At 36.5% G+C, this 15332-nt stretch overlaps 1 protein-coding gene across 2 annotated transcripts in view; it reads right to left on the bottom strand.

The window, feature by feature from the left end:
* The window catches only part of PLCG2 (phospholipase C gamma 2), a 438832-nt gene that overhangs the window by 167168 nt on the left and 256332 nt on the right, over window positions 1-15332 (bottom strand). For both annotated transcript variants that reach the window (XM_053700715.1, XM_053700707.1), the window contains one exon: window positions 7926-8011. In XM_053700715.1, coding sequence (XP_053556690.1) covers window positions 7926-8011 — 86 coding nt within the window. The remainder of the gene's footprint in view (window positions 1-7925; window positions 8012-15332) is intronic.

Here is a 15332-nt window from a genome sequence, read left to right as displayed (position 1 = left end):
CTGACAATAACATTTCTTTAGCTTTCACCAAACTAGACATTAATTTATAAATGCAATAGCAGCTGTGAAACAATTAAGTTAATTTATGCAGCATTGTCAAGTCAAAATATGTTTTATATAATCTCTAACATTCTGTGTGAAATATATGTTTGTGCTGCTGTAAAAAACCAAACTGTTCTTGAATTATTTACCCTCTTTTTTTTTATATAAATTTAGTCTTTTGATTTGCATAATTTTCTACATAATATTTCCGTATTATATAAACTATGTTGTCATAATTTCCTCCTGCTTAACATGGGTTTTATAAAGAGCAGCATCATTAGCAATTTACTTTTAAAGTACCATATCATTTTGGACATGCTCCAAATAGTATGAAAAATCTATTGCTGCATTTACATTGGTGGTGTTAAATTAAAGCAATAAAGGGTTAAAATGTTCCCTGGTGTAATGCGATATTGGCTTTTGTTTTTCACCTGGTTTACATACGTTCATTCTTTCTTTTAAAGCTGCACACAAATCTTTCTCCGGTGTTAAAGGGACACTGTAGCCAAAAAATTTCTTTTGTGATTCAGATTGAGCATGAAATTTTAAGCAACTTTCTAATTTACTCCTAATATCAAATTTTCTTCTTTCTCTTGGTATCTTTATTTGAAATGCAAGAATGTAAGTTTAGATGCCGGCCCATTTTTGTTGAACAACCTGGGTTGTCCTTGCTGATTGGTGGATAAATTCATCCACCAATAAAAAAGTGCTGTCCAGAGTACTGAAACCAAAAAAAAGCTTAGATGCCTTCTTTTTCAAATAATGATAGCAAGAGAACGAAGAAAAATTGATAATAGGAGTAAATTAGAAAGTTGCTTAAAATTGCATGCTCTTTCTGAATTACGAAATATTTTTTTTGGGTACAGTGTCCCTTTAAGCATAACCCTTCCTCATTTTCATTAACTTCCAGCAACTGGTTAAAGGGACATAAAAACCCAAAATTGTTCTTTCATGATTCAGATAGAGAATACAATTTAAAAAATGTTTCTAATTTAATTCTATTAACAAATTTGCTTTGTTCTCATGTTATTCATAGTTGAAGAGGTATCTAGATAGGTAGCGTTTAAATGTCTGGAGCACTACACGATAAGGAAATAGGGCTGCCATCTAGAGCACTTGCTAATGTATAACGTTGTTGCAAAACTGCTGCCATATAGTATTGCTGACACATGCACGCTCTTGAACTTATCTTCCTGTTTTTCAACACAGGATAACTTGATAATAGAAGTGAATTGGAAAGTTGTTTAGAATTCCATGCTCTATCTCAATCATGAAAGAAAAAAATTGGGGTTTTATGTCCCTTTAATTAGTATCTCAGAGTATGTTGCTCTAAAAAATAATGTAAAGAACTGGTTTTGAATTTGCAACCCTCACCTGTGATCAACTCAGCAGCAATATAAACCCATATATATTTTTAAATATGTACTTAACATCTACGTCAGACTCCTATGTTTCGATAATATATTTTCCTTAACAATCTTGAACAATACATTTATATAATTATTAATGATTCAACCAGGAGCACTGTATTAGCATGGGTCTCACCCACAGTGGCGAGATGAGCTATTACTACATGCCTCACTTCCTTAGGCATTTGTAAATTTAACTAATTTGAGTAAAAATGACAGCTGACATACAGGGTACTTTGGCTGTCATTAAAGGGTTAAAATCAAGAGGTGTCTAATACCCCTTTAAATTACTTCATCATTGTATTATTAAGACTCCTTTTATTAGTATTTCTAATATTTAACCCTGTCTAACACACAGGGCCAGATTACAAGTGGCTCGTTATTTAACACTTTTGCTCGCACTCAAACCCTGCCAGAAGTAAGATTTTAATGTGCCCGGTTAGTGCGCGTTTTAGAAATTAAATTAAAACTTCAGGACTTCAGATATTGCAGATATCCCCATAGACTTCAATGGAGAGTGCACACTGGAAAAAAAACTTAGACATTGTTTGCGTGCTGACCTGACACCATTTTTTATGAATATTTAATATTCCAATGTTTTTCACATAGAAGAAAATGTTATATTTATTTTTAAATATATATTTCTATAAATATCTGATTTTATATATTTTTGTAAAATATATATCTATACCTATACAGCTATATGAATATATATAGGTATAGGTGTTTAAAGATGTAAATAGGAATACAGGTAGCCCTCAGTTTACGCCTGGGTTAGGTTCCAGAAGGAATGGTTGTAAATCAAAACCGTTGTAAATTGAAACCCAGTTTATAAAGTAAGTCAATGGGAAGTGAGGGAGTTAGGTTCCAGGCCCCTCTCAAAATTGTCATAAGTAACACCTAATACATTATTTTTAAAGCTTTGAAATGAAGACTTTAAATGCTAAACAGCATTATAAACCTAATAAAATAATCACACAACACAGAATATATAATTAAACTAAGTTAAATGAACAAAAACATTTGCTAAACAGCGTTATAAACCTAATAAAATAATCACACAACACAGACTTCACTTGCATTTTTCTGCAAACAGTTCTTTCTATGCATTCCAATCTGGACTGATTTATAGACAGGAAGGTCTTGTTCCTTTGAAATCTGCTCGATAGCTCAGGTCTGGTTAAACTGATTAATTTCAGCTTGCTTGGCTTTGCTGCTACACAAGCGGACAGCTCCACCTACTGGCTATTTTAATAAATGCACTGCTTCTCAATGCTTTTCAATAGCAGTCACATGACTGGAAAAAAAGATTGTTATTCTGAAACGGTGTAAATTGAACCGTTGTAAACCGAGGGCCACCTGTATATATTTAAAAACACAAAGAACAGTTTGCCTTTATGTGAAGAAGATTGGAATGTAAATTATTTACAGTACATTAACAGTAAAACATTATGGGCCAGAATGCAAGTGGAGGGCTATTGTTACGCTTAAATCCATATTACAAGTGGCGCGCTGTTCAAATTACCGCAAATTAGTTTGCGGGAACTAGTGGTAATTTATGCTCCCCATATTTTCTATGGGTAGCGTAGAGCAGTCATATGGGCTTGCATTACAAGTTGAAAGTTAATGGGATCGCTCAATCGCATTTACTGCTCAAACTTTTTACACAAACTAAAAGGTCACGTAAAGAGTTTGTCCAGAAAATAAACAGTTGCACTAAACAACCCTATTAACCCCCACATCACAAACTACCTCTTTAAGCTATTAACCCCTAAACATCCACATCTCCACCACAAAGTAAAGCACTACACTTTAGACCCCAAACCACCAGCCCCTACATCACAAATGACCTCTTTACACTATTAACCCCTAAACCCCCAACCCCACAACACAAAGTAACCCACTAACCTAACATCCTATAAGTTAACCCAAAATAGACTAACCCTAGCTTTACAAAAATAAACCTAACTACCATTAAGAAAAAATTACCTTTAAAAAAACAAAAAAATAATATTACTATAAAAAAATACCATTACTGTTAAAAAAAAAAACTACTATTACTATTGAAAAAAAACCTAACATTACAAAAAATAACAAATTACCAAAAAAAAAGAATTATGCTTATTCTAATACTCAAAAATAAAAAAAAAATATTTTCTACAACTAAACTACAAATAGCCCTTAAAAGGGCCTTTTGTAGGGCATTGCCCTAAAGTGAGCAAGTTCTTTTGCTGAATTAAAAAACCTTCAACCGTCTAACATTAACCCCACACACACACACCCATAAAACAAAAACAACAAACTAAAAAGAACTTACTCTGAAAAGGGCATTTGGCTGGCATTGGCTGATTTAAATTTGAGCATGCAAATCAGCCAATAGGAATGTAAAGGTACCCCTATATAAAAGGGGTACCTCACATTCCAAATTCAATGTGCGGCTGGTGACGGCATGAAGAGGTGCTCCCTGTTCAAGTTTTGAAGATGGATGAATACCACCGCCACCACTGGGATGAAAATAAAAAGATGGACCACTGCCGGGATGAAGATGGATCACCGCCAGGATGAAGATGAAATGCCGCTGCCATCATCTTCAGTGAGTACCATCTTGGGGTTTAGAGTTAGGGTTTTCTTCTTTTTTTTTTATTGTTTTTTTTATTTTAATCTGGGCAGCAAAAGATCTAAATGCCCTATTATTTTTGGTAATTTCTTTGTTATTTTTTGTAATGTTAGAGTTTTTTTTTGTAATGGTAAGTTTTTTTTTGTAAAGGTAGGGCTTTTTCCGCCACTTGATTGGTAGAAACTTCCAAATATCTCTGGGATATGTAGCCTTGGTGTCTCTCAGGAGTATGGTATATATTCTCTCTTGTCACCAATTCTCACTGGTTTATTAAATCTTTATTTTCATGTATTTCATCTTCCAATTTCAAGCTCAGTTTTTAATTTTCAAATGGCAATTCCTGTATAGCTTTACGTTGGACAAAAAAGACCACAGAGTGTTACAGACCAAGATTCCCAGAGAAAAGAATTTCTCCTCTCCATATAGGAGCTACTGGGGCCAACAACCACAGACTAAGGAATAGACCAAGCATTGGTTCTGCTGGGAACATACATTACCTTATATGATTGAGGTAATCTCTGGTAAGAAGTAAATCCTCTACCTAACACATCATTGCATTGTGAACTTTATATGCAATATATATTATTTCTTATGAATTTCATACAATAGTACTTAACATTGCAACCAATTGCATATTTGTATATCTGTGCGCTGAAACTCTGTTGATTTATTCTCTTTATTTTTTATAATATGTATGTATATACATATATACACATATAAACATAAATACACATGAATAAACATTTATACATATATATATATATATATATATATATATATATATATATATATATATATATATATATATATATATTTATATACATAAATACACATATTCAGACATGTATATGTAGGTATATATACATTATAGACCTTTCCATTCAAATACCTTGTCACATACCATATACCTTTTTAACTTTTTATTTTTCATATTCCTTTAAATATTTTTTATAAGATAGTGTATATATTGGTGTAACGCTATATTTTAACCCCTTAAGGACCAAGGACGTACGCCACACGTCCTCAAAAAAAATACAGTTAATGACCGAGGACGTGTGGCGTACGTCCTTGGTCTGGAAAGCAGCTGGAAGCGATCCTGCTCGCTTCCAGTTGCTTTCCGGTTATTGCAGTGATGCCTCGATATCGAGGCATCCTGCAATAACATTTTTTAGCAATCCGGTGCAGAGAGAGCCACTCTGTGGCCCTCTCTGCACCGGACATCACCGGCAAGATCCATTGGTGGGTGGGAGCCGGTTCGGGAGGCGGGTGGCGGCCATCGATGGCCCTGATGAGGTGGAGGGGGGCGGGATCGGGGGCGGGGGTGATCGGGGGCGCGCACGGACGCGCGCGCGTGCACGGGAGGGCGGGGGCGGGCGCGTGCACGGGGAGGGAGCGGGTGGGAGCCGCTACACTACAGAAAAATTATGTACTCAAAAGTTTTAAAAGTACTAACTATTGAAATTAAAATTCATTAGTTAGGGGGTGGGGGATTGGTCTGTGGGGGGGGGGGAAGCTACACTACAGAAAAACAACATAAAAATAAAAAATAAACTATTTATCTTGCAAACTGGGTACTGGCAGACAGCTGCCAGTACCCAAGATGGCCCCCAATAAGTCAGAGGGGGGGGCTAGAGAGCTGTTTTGGGGGGGATCAGGGAGGTTGGGGGCTAAGGGGGGATCCTACAAAGTAGCATATGTAAATATGCTAAAAATGTATTATTATTTTTTAAAAAAAAAACTTTTATTTTAGTACTGGCAGACTTTCTGCCAGTACTTAAGATGGCGGGGACAATTGTGGTGTGGGGGAGTGAAGGGAGCTGTTTGGGAGGGATCAGGGGGTCTGATGTGTCAGGTGGGAGGCTGATCTCTACACTAAAGCTAAAATTAACCCTGCAAGCTCCCTACAAACTACCTAATTAACCCCTTCACTGCTAGCCATAATACACGTGTGATGCGCAGCAGCACTTAGCGGCCTTCTAATTACCAAAAAACAACGCCAAAGTCATATATGTCTGCTATTTCTGAACAAAGGGGATCCCAGAGAAGCATTTACAACCATTTGTGCCATAATTGCACAAGCTGTTTGTAAATAATTTCAGTGAGAAACCTAAAATTGTGAAAAATTTAGCGTTTTTTTTTATTTGATTGCATTTGGCGGTGAAATGGTGGCATGAAATATACCAAAATGGGCCTAGATCAATACTTGGGGTTGTCTACTACACTACACTGAAGCTAAAATTAACCCTAGAAGCTCCCTACATGCTCCCTTATTAACCCCTTCACTGCTGGGCATAATACACGTGTGGTGCGCAGTCGCATTTAGCAGCCTTCTAATTAGTAAAAAGCAAAACCAAAGCCATATATGTCTGCTATTTATGAACAAAGGGGATCCCAGAGAAGCATTTACAACCATTTATGCTATAATTGCATAAGTTGTTTGTAAATAATTTCAGTGAGAAACCTAAAGTTTGTGAAAAAAATTGTGAAAAAGGGAACAATTTTTTTTATTTGATCGCATTTGGCGGTGAAATGGTGGCATGAAATATACCAAAATGGGCCTAGATCAATACTTTGGGATGTCTTCTAAAAAAAAATATATACATGTCAATAGATATTCAGGGATTCCTGAAAGATATTAGTGTCCCAATGTAACTATCGCTAATTTTGAAAAAAAGTGGTTTGGAAATAGCAAAGTGCTACTTGTATTTATGGCCCTATAACTTGCAAAAAAAGCAAAGAACATGTAAACATTGGGTATTTCTAAACTCATGACAAAATTTAGAAACTATTTAGCATATGTTTTTTTGGGTGGTTGTAGATGTGTAACAGATTTTGGGGGTCAAAGTTAGAAAAAGTGTGTTTTTTTCCATTTTTTCCTCATATTTTATAATTTTTTTTATAGTAAATTATAAGATATGATGAAAATAATGGTATATTTTGAAAGTCCATTTAATGGCGAGAAAAACGGTATATAATATGTGTGGGTACAGTAAATGAGTAAGGGGAAAATTACAGCTAAACACAAACACCACAGAAATGTAAAAATAGCCTTGGTCCCAAACGGACAGAAAATGGAAAAGTGCTGTGGTCATTAAGGGGTTAAAGTATTTATGTTGTGTTTGGTGCAAAAAAATTTTTTTAGCCCTAACCAAGTCACACTAACCCAATGAGCGCAAATTTAGTTTGCGCTTGTGTGGTCGCATTTACTTTTAACTTGTAATATGAGAGCAAGACCGCAAGTTAAAGTTGAAATATTGCACCGTAACATTAGCGTGCCCCATGTAATCTAGCCCACAGTGTACTTAAAGGGACAGTCAACTCAACATGTTTTATAGTTTAAAAAGATAGATAATCCCTTTATTACCCATTCCCCAGTTTTGCACAGAAAACATGGTTCTATTAGTACACTTTTTACCTCTGTGATTACCTTGTTTCTAAGCATCTCCTAACGACCCCCTGATCACATGACTTTAAATGTATTATCTATTGGCTTGCATTGAAGCCAATTAGTGCTGTGTTGTTAGAATCCATGGGCGTCAGCACAATGTTATCTATGTGGCTCACATGAACTAGCTTCCCCAGTTGTGAAAAGCAAATACAAAAGCATGTGATCATGGGGCTGTCTTTAGGGACTTAGAAACAGACAGAAATTTAGAGGTTTAAAGGTTATAAAGTATCTTAATATAACAATGTTGGTTGTGCAAAGCTGGGGAATGGGTAGTAAAGGCGTTATCTATCTTTTTAAACAATAACATTTTTTTGTGTTGACTGTCCCTTTAATTCCATTTTTGAGTTTTATTTGTGATAAACAATACATGTAGCTTTTTAAATCAATTTGGAAGTCTTCAGATCCTTACATTCAATACACCGGCAGCCCATGCGCAGACATCTTACATACGCCTCTGTAGAAGATTCACTTCGCAGTTGGTCTCCTGTTAAGTATCTAAGTAATGAAACAGCAAAATAGTCAGTACAGGTTCACCAACGAGGAAGATATTGTTAATGGTTAAAACAGCAACAGGAATGTGTTTCATAATGTTCTCTTAGGAATGCAGGCTTTGGAATCTGTTTGCTTTTAAACGACATTGCTTAATACCTATTTATGAGTTAGAATGAGATAAATTGATATAAACATGTAGATATATAAACAACATTTAGAGAGCACATAGTCTAATATGAAAGACAACACCCATATTATAAAGCATTAATAATTTGGTTACTATTCACTGTGCTATTATTTTTTTCCTCATGTGCCTGTAGCTCCCGTTAAAGCTGATGTCCTAGTTGAGCCCCTTAAAGGTTGGCTGAAGCTCTGCATCTTAGAGTTGAGGTTTATAACAGTGCCAGCACCTGTTTTTTTACAACTGTATTGTGTACTTTGGGTTAGAGTGCATGAAAATTAGAGAGAGCTTTACATTTACGCTGTGGCTGCATTGCTAAAAATTATCCATGTTGCCTTTATATATTTTATGTGACGTTTAAACTGTGTATAGGAGACTGCAGAATTGCAAACCTCCCACTTGATATGAAATGTTCTAACCCAAAGTGCACAGTACAGTTGTGAGAGAGCCAGTTACATAACTGATCTGTGAATGTTCACCACTTCAGCCACATGGTACAAGAATATGTGGGTACCAAGATGTTGGCTACCTATACGAAGATGCAGAGCTTCACCCACCAACAACTGTAAAGGGTTAAAATAAGAAAAGGGGTTAAAGGATGCAGGGAAAAAAACAGCACTGAAAAGGGCCTTTACATTGCGGTCTATGGGGACTGTATGTTCCCTGTAAATATATATGTATATATTGATATACATATATATTTAAATCTGCTACCCATCGCTGCGCGACTTACCCCCTTCACTTACAGCATGATAACGAGGCTCCCATGGAGCCTATGGAAGCACATTCTCACAAGTGCAAAGCTTCTGTGCACCTAACTTGTAATACCAGTGTACATTTGTGTGTGCTGGTATTACTAAGTGGAGCGCAAATATTGATTTCACGAAAGTGATATTTTGCACTCCACTTGTAATCTAGCCCTAAATGTGAATATTGCATAAATATGTTTTTTCCATGTTTTCAGCTACTTGACTACAAAGATCTCCAATGCTCCAAGATCTTCAAGCTCATAACTTTTTGATGCAAATTTTTTTTAAATAATTTTGACTAGATAGTGTTATTATGAGTGTAACAAACATAAATATAATTTTGGTGTTTTTTGGGGAACTTTTGGTCGAGTGTAACATTTAACAAAAAACAGGTGAAAGTGGCAGAAACTTTTATTGGAATACAAAATATAAAAACCGAGGCATACTCCATATGCTGAGATGGTCAGAACCTCAGACCCACAATAAAGCTTACGTGTTAGAGCAGAAAGCCTTAATCATAGCTTGTGATACATGTTATCAGGATGTTTAAAAAGGTTGCCTAAACAGCCTATTGGATAAAAACATATAAGTGGGAGTATTCTAGGTGAAACCATTTAACACCTTAAATGACCACCTCCTGAGCGCATTACTTCCTGTAGCATTCATATACAATTACTCCTATACCATTTAACAAAATGACAAAACAGGGATTTTCAATAGTAAAAATAATGACAATATATACAAGATTTATATCAAAACAGAAATAATAGATAAATACAATAGAGCTTAGAAATAGCAATAGCAACAATGAAAGGGTATGTTGAGGAATACAGATGGTTATATCTATATGAGCTAAGTACTGAATATAACTAGATATTATTATTATTAATTATGTACCTACATATATATAAATACATAATATTCAAACAAAACTACATGAACATACATACACATAATCATGTATATAAGTTTGCAAAAAATATACACATAAAAAGTATAAAAAGCACAAAGAACAAAAAATGCACAAAATATATACCCCTCTCATTCCCAATAATTAATCAGGTCACACTCAGAATTAAAGACCCAGAACATCTCACGTTTGTTCAATAGTTTGTCTATCCCTCCCTCTTTTTGGGCATACCACTCTTTCAATGGCTTACCACCTCAATGTATGAACCGATTTTCCATGAATCTCAACAAAATGTTGAACCAACAGGGTTTTTAATTTCCCCACATTTATTGTTGACAGGTGTTCACGTATCCTGGACCGGATGTCCCTTGTGGTAAGTCCAACATATTGAAGCTTACATGAGATACATGTCAACGCATAAATGACAAAATTGGAAGTACAGTTGAGACAAGAATCAATCTAATATTGTGTCCCCTTAACTTCTGACCTGAACGTGTTAGAAATTATAACAAATTCACAGGGCCTGCATCTACTGCTGCCACATCTAAACATTCCTTTGTGTGTTAGCCAAGACCCCTCGGGTCTAGAAGTTGTGGGTAGTTGTGATGAGGAAAGAAGATTTAATAGGGTTTTAGTTCTCCTATAAGAGCATCTTATACCTTTACTGACACAACCTGCCAAACTATCAGCAGCAACCAACATATGAAAATGTTTCTTGATGATCTGGCATATAGAATTATACTGTTCACTATATGTTGTAAAAAAAGTTACTTTCCTGTCTGTTTTTTTGGATTTGATCTTATTTTCCAACAGAATATTTCTGTCCAGGGATCTTGACTCTTTTTTCAGCTCTGTTTATAACATGGGAAGGATAACCTCTCTGTACCAAGCGATTCCTAAGAGAGACAGACTCTTTCTGAAAGGTATCTTCACTAGTACAATTGTGTTTTAATCTTATATACTGACCTTTAGCTACCGCATAAGGTACATGGCAGGGATGGCAACTTTTTGCATGCAGGAGAGTATTTCCCGCTATAGGTTTTCTAAAAACCTCAATGGTTATAGTACCATCTGAGTTGCCAGTTAAAGTTAAGTCCCAAAAGTTAATGCTTCTGGGATCTGTATCAAAAGTAAAAATGAAACCACAGTCATTGATGTTCAAATATTGTATAAACTGGTCAATAGTAGACAGAAGACCGCTCCAAATAAGCAAAAGATCGTCAATGAAACGCTTATAAAATACTATATTCTCTCTGAAGGGGTTAATATCCCCAAAGATGTAAGACCGCTCCCATCAACCCAAAAATAGGTTGGCGTAAGATGGGGTAAATTTTGCTCCCATCGCAGTCCCACATCTCTGGAGATAGAACTCCCCCTCAAAAGAGAAATAGTTGTGGGTAATCAAAAATCGTGTCACCTGCAAAATGTAATCAATCAATTCTTGATAATAGTTGGAGAATCTCTCCAAGACAAATCTATGTGCAAGTAGCCCTTTCTCATGGGGAATTGAGGAATACAATGCAGTGACATAGATAGTTAGCCAAGTATGGTTAGTGTTATCCCATGAGAAATCTTTCACCAGATTTAAAACATGCTTAGTATCCCTTAGGAAGCTAGGCAAACTCAATACAAACTGATTAAGGATCCCATTCAACCACTCCGATAAGTGCTCAAAGAGGGAGCCTATACCACTCACTATGAGGTGGCCCTTTACATTAGGGATTGAATGGGGCACTTTTGGTAAGTGATGAAAGATGGGGATCACAGGTTTAGAGACTAACAGATAATCAAATCTTTTTTGTCAATGAAACCGTTTTCTAGTCCCTCATCTAAAAGATGTAAAAGTTGGATCCCCAGGATGCTTATCATTGTTATTAACATTATGGAGTTGCCGAAGTGCTTCATACACATAATGTTGTTTATTTAAAATAACTACTGAGCCCCCCTTTATCTGCGGCCCTAATCACTATATCTGGATTGGTTTGTAACTCTCTGATAGCTTGTCTCTGTTTCCTAGTGATATTCTTGGGTGTATCATTTGTTCTGTAGAATAGATTGCGTAAGTCATTCTCAACCTTCTTATAGAAAGTCTCCAATATTGAACCCCTACTCTATATGGGGCATGACTTCTTCCCAACAAAACAGGTACCAGCTTAGAGGGAACAGACAGGAATCAAAATACAAAGCTACAATGTGATTAATCTGTCTGATCATACTTTGACTCCAGCACAAACTGGTGTTTTAGGTTTAGGATTGGGATTTTCACCATCTTCAACATTTAATCTTTTCTATACAATTTTGTACTTTGATAAATTTATACGTAACACCTTAGAAAAACACTTCTCTTTGATGGGTCATTCTGGGGCTAAAAACAGTGAAACAACTGCTGATGAAATCACTACAGGTTGGAAATCAGGTTGGAGTAGTGATAGTGATAGTAATCAAATAACATGTGTAAATGTTTAAAAGAATCCTTCCTCCTTTTACCCCATACAGAGTAGGGGTTCAATCTTGGAGACTTTCTATAAGAGGGTTGAGAATGACTTACGCAATCTATACTACAGAACAAATGATACACCCAAGAATATCACTAGGAAACAGACAAGCTATCAGAGAGTTACAAACCAATCCAGATATAGTGATTAGGGCCGAAGATAAGGGGGGCTCAGTAGTTATTTTAAATAAACAACATTATGTGGATGAAGCACTTCACTAAATTCATAATGTTAATAACTATGATACGCTTCCTGGGTATCTAACTTCTAGTTTTAAAAGACAACTCTCACATCTTTTAGGTGAGGGACTAGAAAACAGTTTCATTGACAAAGAAATGTTTGATTATCTGTTGGTCTCTAACCCTGTGATCCCCATCTTTCATCACTTACCAAAAGTGCACAGGTCAATCACTAATGTAAAGGGCCAACCCATAGTGAGTGGTATATACTCACTTTTCGAGCACTTATCAGAGTGGTTAGATGGGATCCTTAATCAGTTTGTATTGAGTTTGCCTAGCTTCCTAAGGGATACTAAGCATGTTTTAAATCTGGTGAAAGATTTCTCATGGGATAACACTAACCATACTTGGCTAACTATCAATGTCACTGCATTGTACTCCTCAATTCCCCATGAGAAAAGGCTACTTGCACTTAGATTTGCCTTGGAGAAATTCTCCAACTATTCTCAAGAATTGATTGATTACATTTTGCAGGTGACATGATTTTTGCTTACCCACAACTATTTCTCTTTTGAGGGGGAGTTCTATCTCCAGAGATGTGGGACTGCAATGGGAGCAACATTTGACCCATCTTACGCCAACCTATTTTTAGGTTGGTGGGAGCAGTCTCACATCTTTGGGGATATTAACCCCTTCAGAGAGAATATAGTATAAGTGTTTCATTGACGATCTATTGCTTATTGCTGTCTACTGTTGACCAGTTTATACAATATTTGAACATCAATGACTATGGTTTAATTTTTACTTTTGATACAGATCCCAGAAGCATTAACTTTTTGGACTTAACTTTAACTGGCAACTCAGATGGTACTATAACCACTGAGATTTTTAGAAAACCTATAGCGGGAAATACTCTCCTGCATGCAAAAAGTTGCCATTCCCGCCATGTACCTTATGTGGTAGCTAAGGTCAGTATATAAGATTAAAACGCAATTGTACTAGTGAAGATACCTTTCAGAGAGAGTCTGTCTCTCTTAGGAATCGCTTGGTACAGAGAGGTTATCCTTCCCATGTTATAAACAGAGCTGAAATAGAGACAGGGTCCCTGGACAGAAATATTCTGTTGGAAAATAAGATCAAATCCAAAAAAACAAACAGGCAAGTAACTTTTGTTACAACATATAGTGAACAGTATAATTCTATATGCCAGATCATCAAGAAACATTTTCATATGTTGGCTGCTGCTGATGGTTTGGCTGGTTGTGTCAGTAAAGGTATAAGATGCTCTTATAGGAGAACTAAAACCCTAGGAAATCTTCTTTCCCCATCACAACTACCCACCACTTCTAGACCCGAGGGGTCTTGGCTAACACACAAAGGAATGTTTAAATGTGGCAGCAATAGATGCAGGCCCTGTGAATTTGTTATAATTTCTAACACGTTTAGGTCAGAAGTTACGGAGACACAATATGAGATTGATTCTTGTCTCAACTGTACTTCCAATTTTGTCATTTATGTATTGACATGTATCTCATGTAAGCTTCCATCATGTTGGACTTATCACAAGGGACATCAGGTCCAGGATACGTGAACACCTGTCAACAATAAATGTGGGGAAATTGAAAACTCAGTTGGTTTAACATTTTGTTGAGATTCATGGACAATCGGTTCATACACTGAAGTGGCAAACCATTGAAAGAGTGGTATGCTCAAAAAGAGGGGGGGACAGACTTAAATATTGAACAAACGTGAGATGTTCTGGTTCTTTACTTTACAGACTAGGGCCCCACTTGGCTTTAATTCTGAGTATGACCTGATTAATTATTGGGAATGAGAGGGGTATTGTAACACACACTAACTTAAAGTTAGAAGTTAGGAATGAGTGTCAAATTGTTTAGCATACCATAAAATTAGAGTGTGTCTCACGTAGATTATAGTGAGGTTTAATCTATGAAAACTCACATATAATCTGGGTGAGTGGGATTTAGTGTAAAATCTCCTGCTGTCATGAACAATAAAGCTGAGTGTGATTGTGGTTCTCACTAAACAAGTAATTGAAATGAAGCAGTTAAGGATCTTATTACAAACTGCAGATAAAAGTAATTTGCATGCTAAAAATTATGTAATATGCTTTGACAAAAAAATAGGTAGATGTTTTGTTATAAGTATAAATAAATGTGAATGATACAAAGTCCAGATGAGACTCACCTCCGGAGGGTAAAAGTAATCTATTTCAGTGGTGGTTCAGTGTGCTGAAAGGCAGACAGCAGGGAGATGGGAGAGCAGCACTCAGAGCTGCAGCACAGAACGCAGAGAAGACACAGCGTGTTCGGGTGACGTCACGAAGACAGCGTGAGTTGGTCAGCGTATGCTGACAGAAGTAAACAGGGAGGATCCACTTAGGATGTCCAGAATTGGCCAAGAAAGGAAGCATGTAACTTCAATACCAAGCAAGGTATTGAATTTTACCAGCTCCTTTATGGCCAAGTGAGTTAATTTTGAACCGCCCCTTAAAGAGACAGGCTCCAAATGTGACAGAGCACCCCCTCAAAGGAACCACTCCGTGGTTCAGGGTCGAGGTCTGGTGGGATGCAGATGGTTGAACAATGATACCAATCTTGGAGCGGAGAGATTAACTGAAGGCTCCCAGGAATCCTCATCCTTGGAGTAACCTTCCAGTGGATCAAGTACTGGAGTCTACCAGACACTTTACAGGAGTCAAGGATGCTCTCAACCTCATACTCAATTTCAGGTGCCAGAGGTGGGTCATCCACGGAAGAGGGTTGATGATTCCGAAGTGCCTGATAAGG

The sequence above is a fragment of the Bombina bombina genome, chromosome 1 (assembly GCF_027579735.1).
Source record: "Bombina bombina isolate aBomBom1 chromosome 1, aBomBom1.pri, whole genome shotgun sequence".
Taxonomy (NCBI): Eukaryota; Metazoa; Chordata; class Amphibia; order Anura; family Bombinatoridae; genus Bombina; species Bombina bombina.
The sequence above is the reverse complement of the archived record's forward strand: the minus strand, read 5'-3'. Positions and strand labels throughout refer to the sequence as shown.